Here is a 17,802-nt window from a genome sequence, read left to right as displayed (position 1 = left end):
AATAAAACCTGAGATTGGTAAAGAGCAGTTCGGCTTTGTAGAAGATGCTGGTACCAGGAATGCGCTTTATGTCTTGAGAATGATAACAGAGAGAGCGGTAGAGATGCAGAAGGATGTTTTCATGTGTTTCATTGACTACTCAAAAGCCTTTGACAAGGTGAGACATGATCAGCTTTTTGAAGATCTTGGCAGGCTAGACCTGCATGGAAAGGATCTACGACTGTTGCAGAACCTTTATTGGAACCAAACAGCGTGCATAAGGGTGGATGGAGATTGTAGTGAATATACAAGCATTAAGAGAGGAGTCAGACAGGGATGTGTGATGTCACCAGATCTCTCATGATGCAGTCATGGTCCATGGCAAAGGCGATTCGACCTTTGTGGCATTAAACCCAGTTAACAGGAAATTAATCCAGTAAATCGATTCAGTAAAGCAAATAAGCTCATGCATTCGATCACTAACGGCAACAAGCTTCGGTCGATTACCCCAGCTGCAGCGTGTGTAAACTCTAATTTGCATAGAGGCTGTACGTGAAATTATTGATTGGCTCCAAACAAAGGATTTGAACCGGTGCACGTAATCATGGCGCAGTGCAGTCCATTCAATCAAATGTTGTCATCAACCTATTTGATCGCAGGGCATTGTTATGTGTGTGAGACGAACTGTCGCGGTTGATTGCAATCAAACAAACGATGTCTTATGTATTACTTTGTTCCGTGATGAAAATCGTGATGTTTTATTCAATCACTCTTGAAAAATATATTTCTTTTGTAGGCCTATTACTTTGTTTTGTGATGAAAATCGTGATGTTTTATTTCATCACGCTTTAAAACAAACGATTTCTAATGTATTACTTTGTTTCGTGATGACAATGTTGATGTTTTATTTCGAAAAATTGATTTCTTATGTATTACTTTGTTTCGGGATGAAAATCGTGATGTTTTATTTCATCATCACGCTCTAAAACAAACGATTTCTTATGCATTATATTTGTTTTGTGATGAAAATCGTGATGTTTTATTTCATCACGCTCTAAACAATAATTATAGTTACATGCATTTCAAGAAAAAATCTTATTAAAACGGTAGGCCCTATGTTGTTTAGAAAAAATGTAGAAAGTGATGATGATGATGATGTCAATGATGATGATGATGATGATGATGATGATGATGATGATGATGATGATGATGATGATGATGATGATGATGTCTCCAAAAGTGTCCCGGTTTGTTTTCTTGCCCTAAATCGTGCGTATCTATTAATAAGGCACTTCAATAATCAATAATCAGTCCGTGACGGCCTCCACTAACTAGCTACTAACTTGGGTTTATGGGCGCTGATATTTCATGTTCACTGTCACTTATTTATCAGAAAAGTGCGACCCTTTGTCAATCACCTACAGTACCCAATTTCGGCATACTATATAAAGAAACTCATCATGATGATTGCCAGAGAATACCTAAAATGTAGCTTGTACCGTTTTTTGTGGCATCCTTCAGAAGTGAGCGGTCCGATACCAATATTTTCGGTCAAATCTCCATTCAATTAACACGGGGAGTTGGCTAGCTATGCCTTGCCCTCACTCATATTTTACAAAAGTGCGACTATTTCTGAACATCTAACCTAGCTGTAATTTTAGGTCATGTTAGAAAAATATATTTGCTAGAAGTTTGGAGAATACCTTAGATATTGACTGGTTATTTTTCACACAGTGATGTTAACCAGGCAGGTGCCCATTCTTACAACGTACATCATTTGTAGGGGTCACGCGTCAATGGTGAGAGCACTGTGTATTGTGTATAGGAAAACGGACAGTAACTGCAGTATGTTTAATTATTACAGTGAGCTGATTCTAAGGGAGCTAGAAAAGGAAAATGGTCTCAGTATAGGTGGACATAACATCACGAACATAAGATATGCAGATGACACTGTCCTATTAGCTGAGTCTGAGGAGGATCTGCAAAGGCTTCTTGATGTGGTGGTTCAGGAAAGTGAGAGGAAAGGTTTATCGTTAAATTGCAAGAAGACAGAATGTATGGTGGTATCAAAGACTGAAAGCCCAACATGCATATTGAAGGTGAAAGATCAAAGAATTAAGCAAGTTTCCTCCTTCATCTACCTTGGCAGTCTAATCACAGAAGATGCCAGATGTATTAAGGAGATTAAGAGAAGGATTGCACTGGCTAAGTCTGCGTTCTCAAAATTAGACAAGATCCTAAAACAGTGCCCTCAGTATATAGACCAGAATTCGGGTACTCAACTGCTATGTCGTCCCTGTATTAATGTATGGAAGTGAAGCATGGTCAATAACAACAGACATTAAAAGAAGATTGGAGAGCTGCGAGATGTGGTTCCTTAGAAGAATGATGAAGATCCCGTGGACTGATAAAGTGTCTAATGACGATGTCCTAAGTAGAGCAAATGTGAACATGAAGCTGTTACGTGAAATCAGAGTTAAGCAGCTCAAATTCCTTGGTCATATCCTCAGAAAGGATGGTTTTGAGAACCTAGTATCGACAGGAAGAATAGAAGGAACAAGGAGCAGAGGCAGGAAGAGAGTGATGTGGTTATCAAATCTGAAAGACTGGCTAAAAAAAAGGGGAGCTGAACATAAAGCGACAGAGCTTCTGGAGATGGCTTATAACAGAGAATTGTGGCATGACATGATCGCCAACGTCTTAGGATATGGCACCTAGAGAGAGAGAGAGAGATGACTGATATCTGATTTTCTTACAGGAAACATATTTTATTCATAATCTCAATGTTTTGAATGTTAAATAATAGGGATGAAAACACCAGATATTTGCACACAATCCCAGTGCAAGGTATGGTCAACCATGCAACATGTGTACAAAAGCCAGACATACCAAGGTCAGAAACCCCATTGGGTTATGGGAATGGCTTTAAACATCCTCTGCTGAAACACATTAACCGCACAACGTACACTTTCTGTGAGTACGTCCGCAACGGGGGTGTTTTTGTGACCTGTCATGCAAACCGAGAATGGGATTGGAATTAAATTTTCAGGTTTTATACTACTCTCAAAGATACTTCTAATACAAAGTGTTCAAAATCCATATGCCTCCATAAGTTAGAAGATCTGGGTCCTCAAAGTCTGTGAAATGTACGTCCGCAACGCCGGAACTGCCCAAAGCATTCTTTGTAGCAGGACCTTTTCTTTGGAACAAACTCCCTCGCCATATCCGCCACGCTCCAACGCTGGCAACCTTCCGGTCTAATCTAAAGATTTGTTCTTTGTTCTTGGATGTTGTTTTTCTTCTTTATTTTCTTTTGTAAAGCGCTGTGATACATGGTTTTTCTTTGTAAGAGCGCTATATAAGTGCCTGCATAGTATAGTATAGTATAGTATAGTATAGTATAGTATAGTATAGTATAGTATAGTATAGTATAGTATAGTTTAGTTTAGTTTAGTATAGTATCCTATGGGGTCATTTGGGGGTCTTAATGAGGGTCACAGTCTCACTATAAATGCTTGGCAGACAACAGATTCGATGTCAGCATACCCAAATTAATGCGAAAATAAGCTGGTTGCCAAATCTTCTTCATTCAAATTGGTCACCATGGCAAAAAAAAGGGGGGGGGGGCTATTCAGACAAAGAGGTGTCGAAATTTGCAAAACAAATCAGGGTTTTCTTTTGCTATTTTTTTGCTATTTCAATTTTAAATGTTGCAATTTTGAATGTCCGTCTGATATCAAATAATTTTGATGTTTTTAAATTCGCAATATAATACAAATGTTATGGCAAATTATTAAGATCTTTAAGTCTTTTGGGGGAATATGTATTTCTTCATACGAAAGTTCCAAATTTTTAAATAATGGTCAGCTTTTCCTCCCAACTTAATGAGTTGGAGATCTTGACAATTTTAATAGTGGCTCGGATACCGACGTTTTCGCGTATTTTGTGGGAGATGAGAGCACACCAGATGCACGAAATTGTATTTTGAAATATTTATAATTATATTTTGATATATGAATTATGTCAGGTGCGTTTTATCACCATTTGAACTTTTATGTTAGGAAAACCTTAGCATGAATACACAGAGTCACCGAATTGAGGCGTTGTAATATAGACGAATCCAATTTCACGTATTCCTACACCTCAATGGCAGCCATAGCTGGGTCCCCGTCAGCTCCATCTCACCTAAAATGTGAAATGATGCGGCCTTGGAGGGTATTTTAAAATGCATTCTATCACCCATGAAACAGGTAGACAAAAGAATGATGACAGTTTACAACACAAAAGAATCTAACATCGATTTTAAGCGGTTTTAATCCACCCAATTGGGCATGTACAACACCAGTGTGGTGCTGCGGGGACCCAGTAATGGCCGATCAAATCCTGACCATGACTTGGCTCGTTGCATTCGTATATACCCATTATCTTTTCCTTACAATCAGCACAACCCGATGACCGTGCGCAGAAATTGAAGAACTGGAGGATACAGACTAGGAAAACATTCCGATTGCAACGGGTTTTTAATAGTCACCATGGGTGTTTTTATAGTCATCATGGATGTCGACGTGGCTAATAATTTGGTTTATTATTCTGTCTCATTCAGTGCCGTAATTTCCGTCACATAATTATAAAATTGACAATCTGACAGAAGGCAAATTGTTGATTTTTGTATATAGCCTAATCATATATGTGAACGTACACTACGAATCAGCTGTAATGTCAGCCTCGGTCAATTTTGTTTTATTTCTAGTTTAGAAAATATATATCATTAGCTTTAAAATGGTATCATTTGACTTCAAACGATATCCAGAAGCGAGGTTATGGTTTGTTGAACTCTGCTCCTTCAACAGAATGGTACCTTTTTCGGTTCTACATTTTCGGTTCTCTTTTTCCACATTGCTGGTAATAAATATCAAACAGCCATAATATTGTCAGCCTGCTACGCTTATTGCCTTAAGTCATATTTTGTAATTTTGAGAACAAAGAACAAAATGTGGTTCAAGCATGCATCAGTTACGTAATCACCCTAATTATTTCGGATTCTTCCCTTTCATTTGTATCATTCTTGTGTAAAGATTGGTGAATAAATAATGTTTAAATGCATGTTTGAAACATATTTTGTACTTTGTTCTCAAAATTACAAAAATGACTTAGGCAATTAGCGTAGCAGGCTAACCATATGCGGGGGGTCAAATCATCCCCAAGTCAACGAGGTTCAGGAATGTCCTCTCATTGTTAATTGTTGGTTATACATACCTAGACAAAATACAATGCTTTGTAACCCACCACTCAAAGCAAACAAAGACTAGAGCTATTTAAGGATGCTATAGAAATAGATATTGGTTGGTTTAAACGGTGTTTGAGAAATATGTCGCAACAAATTGAGGTACCTATGGATACAACCTTCACGCACATTTTACACTGTAACTCAGAATACACTTTGCCGATTTTACGGCTCATTCGTAGTGTACGGCCACATATGGTCGAATCCAACCAAAAGTGTACATGGGCCCTTTTTTAAAGTCCAAAATAGAAATGTCTTTCCTTTTGCCCATTGATTGAAGGCATGTTTGCCTTTAATATAGGAAGCAAAAGTGACATTATTAATCCTGAAAAATAAATCCAGGACATGTGATAGTTATTGTGACATCATAACCCAATGTTACCTATGAATACCACCGGGATGTTTTCACTGTCGCCATATTAATCAATCTTAAACAAATTATATATTTCCATTAATGCTTTTTCGTATATTGTAGACCACAGGGTGTTAGGAAAATGCTAGCTCAACCAGAAAATATTGTTTTTCATTTTTATAACTAGAACAATGTGATCTTATTCAATTTATGCTAGTTTATTTTTGAAAATCAAGTTTAGGTCAGTTTCTGTATTTGTTTATCAAATGAGGATGAATCAATTTACATATTGTATAAACATGGTTGTTTGATGTGATCATTAATCATTTATTAATATTTCTAACAAAACATTATTATAATGTTCAATTCTATACCAGAATAATACCAACAGCTGCCACACTAATAAACTGTGTATAAATATATATTTTGTAGCAATTTTTAACATGGGTTTTCATTTCTAATCAAAATATTCATCTATTTGAGCCTTTTTGTGGTTATTTTAATTCTATAAACCTATACATTTGTGTACAAATTGAGGGCGCTATTTACATATATTTGAAATTTATATTAGGCAAATAATATGAGTTGTACCTTACATTTCATGATAATGGGTTTTTTTCTACCTCTTGTAAAGTTTTACATGGCATCAAACAACCGTGGAAAGAGTGGGATATATGTTTTCTGAAATATTAGGAACTATAAGCATACACCTAACGCTTTATGTAATCATAGGTGAAGAAACCCGGGTATTCGTAGGTAAAATGATCGATTTAACAATATCTATAATATTGAGTTTAGAGGTTCAAATTTTGCTATTATGTTAATGGATAAAATGGTAGTTTTAGATCTGTTTCAGATGGTACGTCCAAATGAATCAATGTTATTACCTTAGATCACAAAAACTTGATGCTTTAGCAAGATTTGGAACGCTTTATTTTGATATACAAATAGTTAAACAGCAAATTTACGTAATAAATCATTGCTGATTCAACAACTCTTCTTATACCTTTGTACAGGAGCCAACCGTTGTTAATCCGTGATGAATCAACACTTTTACTGTAGCGTATACGCGAACGCGAGCGAGACTACACGTTACGCGAGAGTGCGTAAAATTCGGAAAGTGCGGAACCTTTGTTGAATTCAGTATTTTTCAGGTAGCGGCTAAACATTGCCGTTTTATTCTGTAGTTTTATTGCTGATATCAACAGAAAAATCAACGAAATTTTTGTAAGGCTGAGTGGCAATGATTAACTGACATTCCTCATAAAATAATCGTGAATTATATACGATCTTTAATTTCTTTTCGTTGTTGAAAGAGATTCAATCATGTTTCACCGTTGTTCATCACCGATTAACAACTCGCGTCCGGCGCGTCTGCGTGGTTTACTTCGCTCGGGCAGCTAAAACTTTTTAGCTTTAGCTGCCCGAGCTAAACAGGCGAAAATAGTAACTTTTTGCACAAGATTTGCAATTAAAAGAGAATGGACCATTGCTCATTCGCATGACGCTAGTATATGGACAATATAAGTGTGCTTTTTCATTAAATGACATTAAATTTGAAAAATATTGTAAGGAACGCTTGAGGTTTTGACTTTTAAAACCTACATTTTGGTTTTAAAACCTACATTTTGGTTTTTATAATGTGCTTGGATAGGTATAGTTTTCAACAGATTTACCACATTCGCCTTGCATAACATACATTGATTATTTTGTAAAGCTGCCCTCGCGAAGTAAACCACGCAGACGACGCGGACGCATCGTTGTTAATCGGTGATGAACAACGGTGAAACATGATTGAATCCCTAAATGAATCCGTTATATGGGGAATAATATTGTTATGGGGTACCATCCCAGCCAACACAAAAACGTTTTAAAAACGTTTTAAATAAGTTATATTTTGGTTTTTGGTTTAGGTAAAAACGTTTTAATAACATTAAAATGTCGGGTTATATTAAGGTCGTGATAACGTTTTAAAACGTTTTGTATTAAAACACACTACAACAATATTTTTAAATGTTTTCAAAAAATGTTATTGTAAACTATTTTTGCAAACATTTTTGCCAAATATTGTGTCCATACTTAAATAACATTATGTTAAAATATTTGAACCCAGCAAAAACAGAAATGTTCTTAAAATGTTTTTTTCAAAACCTTTTAATAACATTTAAATGTCGGGTTATATAAAGGTCATGAAAACGTTTTTAAACCGTTATTTAAAATATTTTGGGCAAACATTTTTCGCAAAATATTTTTTCAACCCCAAAATAACATTCTGTTTAGAATGTTTTGTATCAAGTTTTCAAGAATGTTTTTGGAATGTTATCAAAACGTTTTTATACCCTTTATATAACCCGACATTTAAACGTTTTCTGTAAAACGCTTTTGTTTGCCGAGCAGTAGATTATCAAAACATGTTTTTTAAGGTTATGAAAACGTTTTATACTCTTAATATACCCTTTATATAACCCGACATTTAAACGTTTTCTGACAAACTTTTATAACCTTTTGCGAATGATGTCGAAAACGTTTTGTGTTTGCTGGGATATCAAAGCTTCTATAGATCGTACATTAATTTAGTGACTTCCAATATTTAAAGAGATATCTAGTGCTATGAAAAAAGTAAATCTTACACTAAAAGACACAATTCATGCTTAATTTTAACTCCAGGATTAACACCCATTAATGACAACTTTATGCAATCGATTTTTGGCTGCTTTGGCCAACAATACATCGTGTACCTTCAATCCGGTTCTTTTATCTTTGTCATGAAGAATCGTATAGTCGCCGGGATCGATAGTCGGTAGGGGTTTCGGACCTAACGTCGTTGATTTCCATGAATAATAAAATACAAACAGTTACCATAAATACGCGTTTACAGTAAAATTACGTTTATGAGTGAATGTTGCTCGACATTTTTACCAAAGTGTCGTAATCTCCGATCATAATTCTTTGATTTAACACCATTTGCCATTTCTTAAAGGTATGTTTGTTTTGGATTTTCAACTTGTTACCCCCATGCCGCCCTAACTATCTTAGATCCCCGGGGTTAGATCAGTGGGGCAGTCAAGCACATGTGCTGGCTGAGTCTACTGGCAATATAAGCCGTGCTGTTTCGATCACCTCAGAATTAAAGGGAGTGTCCGGCAATCATAACTTTATGCCTTATATGTTAGAAAAATAACTATCAAGCACGAATCACATGGTTTTATTTAACTCATGTTGACCATAAGCACGAATAACACAAGTCGGTTCTCGACATTGTCTAAGTGCAATTGATTTACCGGAAAGAGTATGTTCGAGGGTGACCCCTAAATATTTTACAGACAGGAGGTATTGATTAACTTGCCATTGCAAGAAACAGTGAAACTATCAACAGAATTTGATTTTTTTTTTTTTTTGGTTCCAAAAAAGATAAGCAGTCTTACCAAGATGAAGGGAGAGCATATTATCTATCATCCATTGCCTACAGAAGACCAATTCGTGACTCAATTTATCAGTAATTGTTTGGGGATCTTTATCAGAAAGAAGCAAGGCACTGTCGATAGCATATAAAAGTGATTTACAGTCGACACTGATGGGAATGTCATTTACATAGCAGAGGAAGAGGACCAAGGATACTGCCTTGTGGAACTCCAGAGGAAATATCAAGAAAGGCAGAATCAACTTGGTTAACATTGACAATTTGCCTCCTACCAGTTAAATAAGATTTGAACTACTCAACTGAGGACACTCCCGAGGCCACTAATGTTGTTGAAAGCCTTTTGAAAATCAATCAAAACCATATGAAAAGGTTTCTGTACAAAAACGATTCTTTTAAAACCATCTATACACAGTTTTCACCTCGATACACCTGAGCACACATTTTCGTCCAATAGCTTCGAAGCAAGCAACGAATTGTCTCCACACAGTCTTTGATTACACTACACGGTTGATTGCATAGCATCGTAAGAGCTGTGGAGCTTCTAGTTGGAAAATGGGCCTCTGTAATTGGTTTTTGTCGATACCTCAAGTGTTCCCTTCATCCAATCAGATTTTTTTAAATATCAAACGAAAGCTAATACTGCCCCCTAAAAACACATTTCGTCATTAGGTCAACAGATAACGCAATAATCAATGTATGTTATGCAAGGCGAATGTGGTAAATCTGTTGAAAACTATACCTATCCAAGCACATTTTAAAAACCAAAATGTAGGTTTTAAAAGTCAAAACCTCAAGCGTTCCTTACAATATTTTTCAAATTTAATGTCATTTAATGAAAAAGCACACTTATATTGTCCATATACTAGCGTCATGCGAATGAGCAATGGTCCATTCTCTTTTAATTGCAAATCTTGTGCAAAAAGTTACTATTTTCGCCTGTTTTGTCATACGGTTATTAATTCAATGAACCACGACTTTGCTAAATAGCGCTTACAAATTGATATGCATACCAGTAAAATTGCCAGAAGAGGTCTGACTATGAATATAGTCACTCATCAAACACAAAACGTTTTCGACATCATCCGCAAAAGGTTATAAAAGGTTGTCAGAAACGTTTAAATGTCGGGTTATATAAAGGGCAACGGGTATAGAACGTTTTCATAACATTCAAAAACATTTTTTGATAACCTACTGCAAATAATTTAAAATAATGTTATTCAAGTGTTGACAAAATACTTACCGCATTGGATTTGTAATCACTCTGGGGACATGAGAAAAAACGTTTTTTTTTTTTGGCCTGATGTGATTATCGGCCAAACAGATGGCGTCTATAGCTACACCGGTACCCGTAAATAATTTAGTATTATGTCGTTAAAAATTTTATAATTATATTTTGATATAAAAATTATGTCAGGTGCGTTTTATCATCACATGAATTTTTTGTTAGGAAAACCGTAGCCTGAATACTACTGAGTCCCCTGAATTGCGGCATTTTATATTACCCATAATCCTTTATGTTACCTTACCGTCAGCACGACCCGATGGCCGTGTGTAGATGTTGAAGGACTTGATGATTCAGATTAGAAAATCATGTCCTGATTGCAACGTTGTTGTGTTTTATTCATAACCTCATCCAATTACATTTAGTTATTTGTGAAAACGCGAACGCAAATCGAGGTCATTAATATCTCACAATTGACCGCAAAATGCGTACTTGTTAGAAAGTAAATATACCTCCGCGAGCGCTGTATCGTGCGTGCGCTGGCTGCCGTATTTGGATTGAGCGCTACCATATTTGCACAGATTGTGATACGCACTTTTGTTATTGGTCGTCCTGTTTTAGCCTGATCGATTTTTGGAAATGGAAGATGTAAAATTCATCTATTTGTACAAACTTGAGCAAAATGTTATTTTGTACAGTGAAGAGATCAAAGTGACGGTTATGAATGAGGTTAATAACTTTACATCGGTAATATGTCGGGCATTGTGAAGAATCTAAACATTTTGCTTTGGTCCTCGGAATATCCCTTGAAGCTACGCCCCTCGGGATATTCCTCGGTTCTAAAGGCAAAACAGGCGAAAATAGTAACTTTTTGCACAAGATTTGCAATTAAAAGAGAATGGACCATTGCTCATTCGCATGACGCTAGTATATGGACAATATAAGTGTGCTTTTTCATTAAATGACATTAAATTTGAAAAATATTGTAAGGAACGCTTGAGGTTTTGACTTTTAAAACCTACATTTTGGTTTTAAAACCTACATTTTGGTTTTGAAAATGTGCTTGGATAGGTATAGTTTTCAACAGATTTACCACATTCGCCTTGCATAACATACATTGATTATTTTGTAAAGCTGCCCTCGCGAAGTAAACCACGCAGACGACGCGGACGCATCGTTGTTAATCGGTGATGAACAACGGTGAAACATGATTGAATCCCTAAATGAATCCGTTATATGGGGAATAATATTGTTATGGGGTACCATCCCAGCCAACACAAAAACGTTTTAAAAACATTTTAAATAAGTTATATTTTGGTTTTTGGTTTAGGTAAAAACGTTTTAATAACATTAAAATGTCGGGTTATATTAAGGTCGTGATAACGTTTTAAAACGTTTTGTATTAAAACACACTACAACAATATTTTTAAATGTTTTCAAAAAATGTTATTGTAAACTATTTTTGCAAACATTTTTGCCAAATATTGTGTCCATACTTAAATAACATTATGTTAAAATATTTGAACCCAGCAAAAACAGAAATGTTCTTAAAATGTTTTTTTCAAAACCTTTTAATAACATTTAAATGTCGGGTTATATAAAGGTCATGAAAACGTTTTTAAACCGTTATTTAAAATATTTTGGGCAAACATTTTTCGCAAAATATTTTTTCAACCCCAAAATAACATTCTGTTTAGAATGTTTTGTATCAAGTTTTCAAGAATGTTTTTGGAATGTTATCAAAACGTTTTTATACCCTTTATATAACCCGACATTTAAACGTTTTCTGTAAAACGCTTTTGTTTGCCGAGCAGTAGATTATCAAAACATGTTTTTAAGGTTATGAAAACGTTTTATACTCTTAATATACCCTTTATATAACCCGACATTTAAACGTTTTCTGACAAACTTTTATAACCTTTTGCGAATGATGTCGAAAACGTTTTGTGTTTGCTGGGATATCAAAGCTTCTATAGATCGTACATTAATTTAGTGACTTCCAATATTTAAAGAGATATCTAGTGCTATGAAAAATGTAAATCTTACACTAAAAGACACAATTTCATGCTTAATTTTAACTCCAGGATTAACACCCATTAATGACAACTTTATGCAATCGATTTTTGGCTGCTTTGGCCAACAATACATCGTGTACCTTCAATCCGGTTCTTTTATCTTTGTCATGAAGAATCGTATAGTCGCCCGGGATCGATAGTCGGTAGGGGGTTTCGGACCCAACGTCGTTGATTTCCATGAATAATAAAATACAAACAGTTACCATAAATACGCGTTTACAGTAAAATTACGTTTATGAGTGAATGTTGCTCGACATTTTTACCAAAGTGTCGTAATCTCCGATCATAATTCTTTGATTTAACACCATTTGCCATTTCTTAAAGGTATGTTTGTTTTGGATTTTCAACTTGTTACCCCCATGCCGCCCTAACTATCTTAGATCCCCGGGGTTAGATCAGTGGGGCAGTCAAGCACATGTGCTGGCTGAGTCTACTGGCAATATAAGCCGTGCTGTTTCGATCACCTCAGAATTAAAGGGAGTGTCCGGCAATCATAACTTTATGCCTTATATGTTAGAAAAATAACTATCAAGCACGAATCACATGGTTTTATTTAACTCATATTGACCATAAAAACGAATAAAACAAGTCGGTTCTCGACATTGTCTAAGTGCAATTGATTTACCGGAAAGAGTATGTTCGAGGGTGACCCCTAAATATTTTACAGACAGGAGGTATTGATTAACTTGCCATTGCAAGAAACAGTGAAACTATCAACAGAATTTGATTATTTTTTTTATTTGGTTCCAAAAGATAAGCAGTCTTACCAAGATGAAGGGAGAGCATATTATCTATCATCCATTGCCTACAGAAGACCAATTCGTGACTCAATTTATCAGTAATTGTTTGGGGATCTTTATCAGAAAGAAGCAAGGCACTGTCGATAGCATATAAAAGTGATTTACAGTCGACACTGATGGGAATGTCATTTACATAGCAGAGGAAGAGGACCAAGGATACTGCCTTGTGGAACTCCAGAGGAAATATCAAGAAAGGCAGAATCAACTTGGTTAACATTGACAATTTGCCTCCTACCAGTTAAATAAGATTTGAACTACTCAACTGAGGACACTCCCGAGGCCACTAATGTTGTTGAAAGCCTTTTGAAAATCAATCAAAACCATATGAAAAGGTTTCTGTACAAAAACGATTCTTTTAAAAACCATCTATACACAGTTTTCACCTCGATACACCTGAGCACATATTTTCGTCCAATAGCTTCGAAGCAAGCAACGAATTGTCTCCACACAGTCTTTGATTACACTACACGGTTGATTGCATAGCATCGTAAGAGCTGTGGAGCTTCTAGTTGGAAAATGGGCCTCTGTAATTGGTTTTTGTCGATACCTCAAGTGTTCCCTTCATCCAATCAGATTTTTTTAAATATCAAACGAAAGCTAATACTGCCCCTAAAACACATTTCGTCATTAGGTCAACAGATAACGCAATAATCAATGTATGTTATGCAAGGCGAATGTGGTAAATCTGTTGAAAACTATACCTATCCAAGCACATTTTAAAAACCAAAATGTAGGTTTTAAAAGTCAAAACCTCACGCGTTCCTTACAATATTTTTCAAATTTAATGTCATTTAATGAAAAAGCACACTTATATTGTCCATATACTAGCGTCATGCGAATGAGCAATGGTCCATTCTCTTTTAATTGCAAATCTTGTGCAAAAAGTTACTATTTTCGCCTGTTTTGTCATACGGTTATTAATTCAATGAACCACGACTTTGCTAAATAGCGCTTACAAATTGATATGCATACCAGTAAAATTGCCAGAAGAGGTCTGACTATGAATATAGTCACTCATCAAACACAAAACGTTTTCGACATCATCCGCAAAAGGTTATAAAAGGTTGTCAGAAACGTTTAAATGTCGGGTTATATAAAGGGCAACGGGTATAGAACGTTTTCATAACATTCAAAAACATTTTTTGATAACCTACTGCAAATAATTTAAAATAATGTTATTCAAGTGTTGACAAAATACTTACCGCATTGGATTTGTAATCACTCTGGGGACATGAGAAAAAACGTTTTGTTTTTTTTGGCCTGATGTGATTATCGGCCAAACAGATGGCGTCTATAGCTACACCGGTACCCGTAAATAATTTAGTATTATGTCGTTAAAAATTTTATAATTATATTTTGATATAAAAATTATGTCAGGTGCGTTTTATCATCACATGAATTTTTTGTTAGGAAAACCGTAGCCTGAATACTACTGAGTCCCCGATTTGCGGCATTTTATATTACCCATAATCCTTTATGTTACCTTACCGTCAGCACGACCCGATGGCCGTGTGTAGATGTTGAAGGACTTGATGATTCAGATTAGAAAATCATGTCCTGATTGCAACGTTGTTGTGTTTTATTCATAACCTCATCCAATTACATTTAGTTATTTGTGAAAACGCGAACGCAAATCGAGGTCATTAATATCTCACAATTGACCGCAAAATGCGTACTTGTTAGAAAGTAAATATACCTCCGCGAGCGCTGTATCGTGCGTGCGCTGGCTGCCGTATTTGGATTGAGCGCTACCATATTTGCACAGATTGTGATACGCACTTTTGTTATTGGTCGTCCTGTTTTAGCCTGATCGATTTTTGGAAATGGAAGATGTAAAATTCATCTATTTGTACAAACTTGAGCAAAATGTTATTTTGTACAGTGAAGAGATCAAAGTGACGGTTATGAATGAGGTTAATAACTTTACATCGGTAATATGTCGGGCATTGTGAAGAATCTAAACATTTTGCTTTGGTCCTCGGAATATCCCTTGAAGCTACGCCCCTCGGGATATTCCTCGGTTCTAAAGGCAAAATGTTTAGATTTTTCACAATGCCCTCCAAATAACCGATGCGCAGTTATTAACCTCTTAATGCTCATCATGGTTTTAATTATGTCGATTTTAATACGTGGCTAATTGGTTATCCACCGGGAAGCACGGTGACCCAATGGTTAGGGCGCGGGCTTCATAATCGAAAGGTTGCGGGTTCGAACCCCACCACGGCCAGTGTGTTGCGTCCTTGAGCAAGATTGCTTAATTCCCAATTGCTTCACTCCACCCAGGTGTAAAATGGGGAATTGATAATGAAAGAAGGCAAATAATGTCGATTTCTGTAGCTTTATAACATGCGTCATTATTATTATTTTGTAAGGCGTCATTCGTAATTTTGTTAATTCTACCTAGAATATTCCATGGAGCAAGTAGTCCTATTCCCCATTCGAATTGTTCCACGTCGAATAAAGTTGCCAATAAAATATTCGACGTGGAATGAACAAACTTCGTTAGAAGATAAATACGACTTGAATCAGATTGAATAACGGATACTTGGTGTATCGAATATTCAATTCAATTCCAGTTATAGTAATAGTTTGCCAAATCAGGTAACAGTGGCGTACCGTGGCCGCTCCTACCCCGGGGGCTTAAGAAAATTCAATTTTGCCGCCCTTCCTCAACAGTCCGAAAAGGTTGACCCAATTTTTTTCCGGTGGTTTGAAAAAGTGAAGAGCAAAAAAAAAAAAAAAAAAAAGAAAAAGGATTATCAGCGCTAGCGCCCTAACAGCAACACATTTTCAAAAGTTTTTATACTTTTCAATTTTTTTCCGCCCTTTTTTCTTTACTAATTCTTTTTGCCGCACCTTCTTCTTCCGCCGCCCCTTCGTTTGCCGTCCCTTCTTCTTTCGCCGCCCCTTCGTTTTGGCAGCCCCCTGCTTTTACCCCGGGGGGCTGGCGCCCCCAAGCCCCTCCCCCAAATACGTGGGTAATATTGACATTACGTGGACAGAGCCTTGAAAAATTGGAGCAGAAAGATCCATGAAAAAAACCAAAATCAGTGGTCATATATATTTGTCGTCCTAATCTGTCAACTGTTTTAACCAATCAATAGAACAATGGCACCTCCCCTATTGTGCTATAGACTGTATAAAACAGGATTAGGATGACGAATTATATGACCAGTGATTGGTTTTTTTTTCACGGGTCTTTCAACTTTGATTTTGTAAGTAACTGATCACGTAATGGGTCTTTGTGTCTATCTAAGAGACCCACAATTTATCAATAAAGTGACACCAATGCTACAATTAAAATAAATTCTCTTTCTTATTCTTGACATTTAACAGTACTCGAAATAAACTTTATGAATCTAATAATATAGACTTAAAGTGTGTGTAGTTGGGAGAAAAAGCCGTCAAACAGTTGAAAATTTTGACCTTTCGTATTGAAAATACAATTTTCCCCAAAAGACCTAATTTATTATTTTTTTAAATAAAAACCTTTAATAGGATGGTCACAATTTTCAAATGATGACGGCTTTTCCTCCCAACTACATACCCTTTAAGTCCATATCATTAGATTATAAAGTTTACTTCGAGGACTGTTAAATCTAAAAAATATAAAAATATCAATTTCTACTAATTTGAAATAAAATTTGTATCACGAATTAACCGAACAAAATCAAAATTATTTGATATCAGAAGGATATTCCTCGTATTCAGAATGTAATTTGATGTGTCTGATGTGCTCTCATGTCCCAAAAAAATGTAAACGTTGCTATCCGAATACGTAAGTTGATGAATTTCAATTATTTCCTTAATCACTAAAAATATCATATTATTTTACCATCTATATAGGCCACGTAAAACAGAAGATACACAGAAAAGTGGAATAATAGGAAGTAACAATGAAAATCCATATATTGGGCTTACCTTTATTCCCGCCTTTATTGGGTTTATCTTTTGCCGGTGCCGCAAACACGGTTTGTGTCATGAAGACAGTAAGGACCGCGATGATAATAAGCTTATTCATGGTTACAGGTTTGACTCTTTCTTGTCCTTCGTTGATATCAATTGCTCTTAACTGACTTTTCCCCTGCTGATAGTTTTAAGACCACCGTAAACACTGGCGGACAGTAAAAGGTAACAGTGCTTTCACACTGTGTGAACTATATGACGTAAATGATAGTACGTGGCGCGAAAACATCTGATACACGGTAATAACATTTTAATATCGCTAATTAAAATGTTTGGCAAATTATTTGACGTCTGTAAACTTTAAATGCTGCAAAATGAAAAAAAAAAAAAAAAAAAAAACAAACAAACAAACAAACAAACAAACAAACAAAAACACAAAAAAACGAAAACCAACAACTAGATTTTATATATAATAATATATATTTATATAGTATTGCAAATACTACATGTACAATGTACACTGTACATCTCATAGATATTTTATTTTTTATTTGTAAATTGAGATGATTTAAAGACCACCAATTGCATCTGAAAATTGCAAGGTCATTATTGGTCCTCAGGGTCTGATAATGAATATATGACTACTCCGCTGACAATGTCTGACACCACATTATGCAAGTAAAAGGTTTGAAAACTTACTTCTCTTGATATGAAAGGAGTCTCATTAATATAAGCCCAAAATTGCCCTCCCCCATTTTTCCCT

The 17,802-nt window shown here is 35.7% G+C and overlaps 1 protein-coding gene across 2 annotated transcripts in view; it reads right to left on the bottom strand.

The window, feature by feature from the left end:
• LOC140168354 (uncharacterized) overlaps positions 1 to 17,309 on the bottom strand; it is a 116,593-nt gene extending 99,284 nt beyond the window's left edge. The window contains exon 1 of one of the 2 annotated variants that reach the window (XM_072191727.1): positions 17,055 to 17,309. In XM_072191727.1, the coding sequence (XP_072047828.1) occupies positions 17,055 to 17,154 (100 nt within the window). In that variant the 5' untranslated portion in view covers positions 17,155 to 17,309. The remainder of the gene's footprint in view (positions 1 to 17,054) is intronic. The other variant, XM_072191726.1, reaches the window with a different exon arrangement.
• Positions 17,310 to 17,802: the final 493 nt, after the last annotated feature.

This window comes from Amphiura filiformis, chromosome 13 (genome assembly GCF_039555335.1).
Source record: "Amphiura filiformis chromosome 13, Afil_fr2py, whole genome shotgun sequence".
NCBI classification, from domain to species: domain Eukaryota; kingdom Metazoa; phylum Echinodermata; class Ophiuroidea; order Amphilepidida; family Amphiuridae; genus Amphiura; species Amphiura filiformis.
This window is presented reverse-complemented; position numbering and strand designations above follow the sequence as displayed.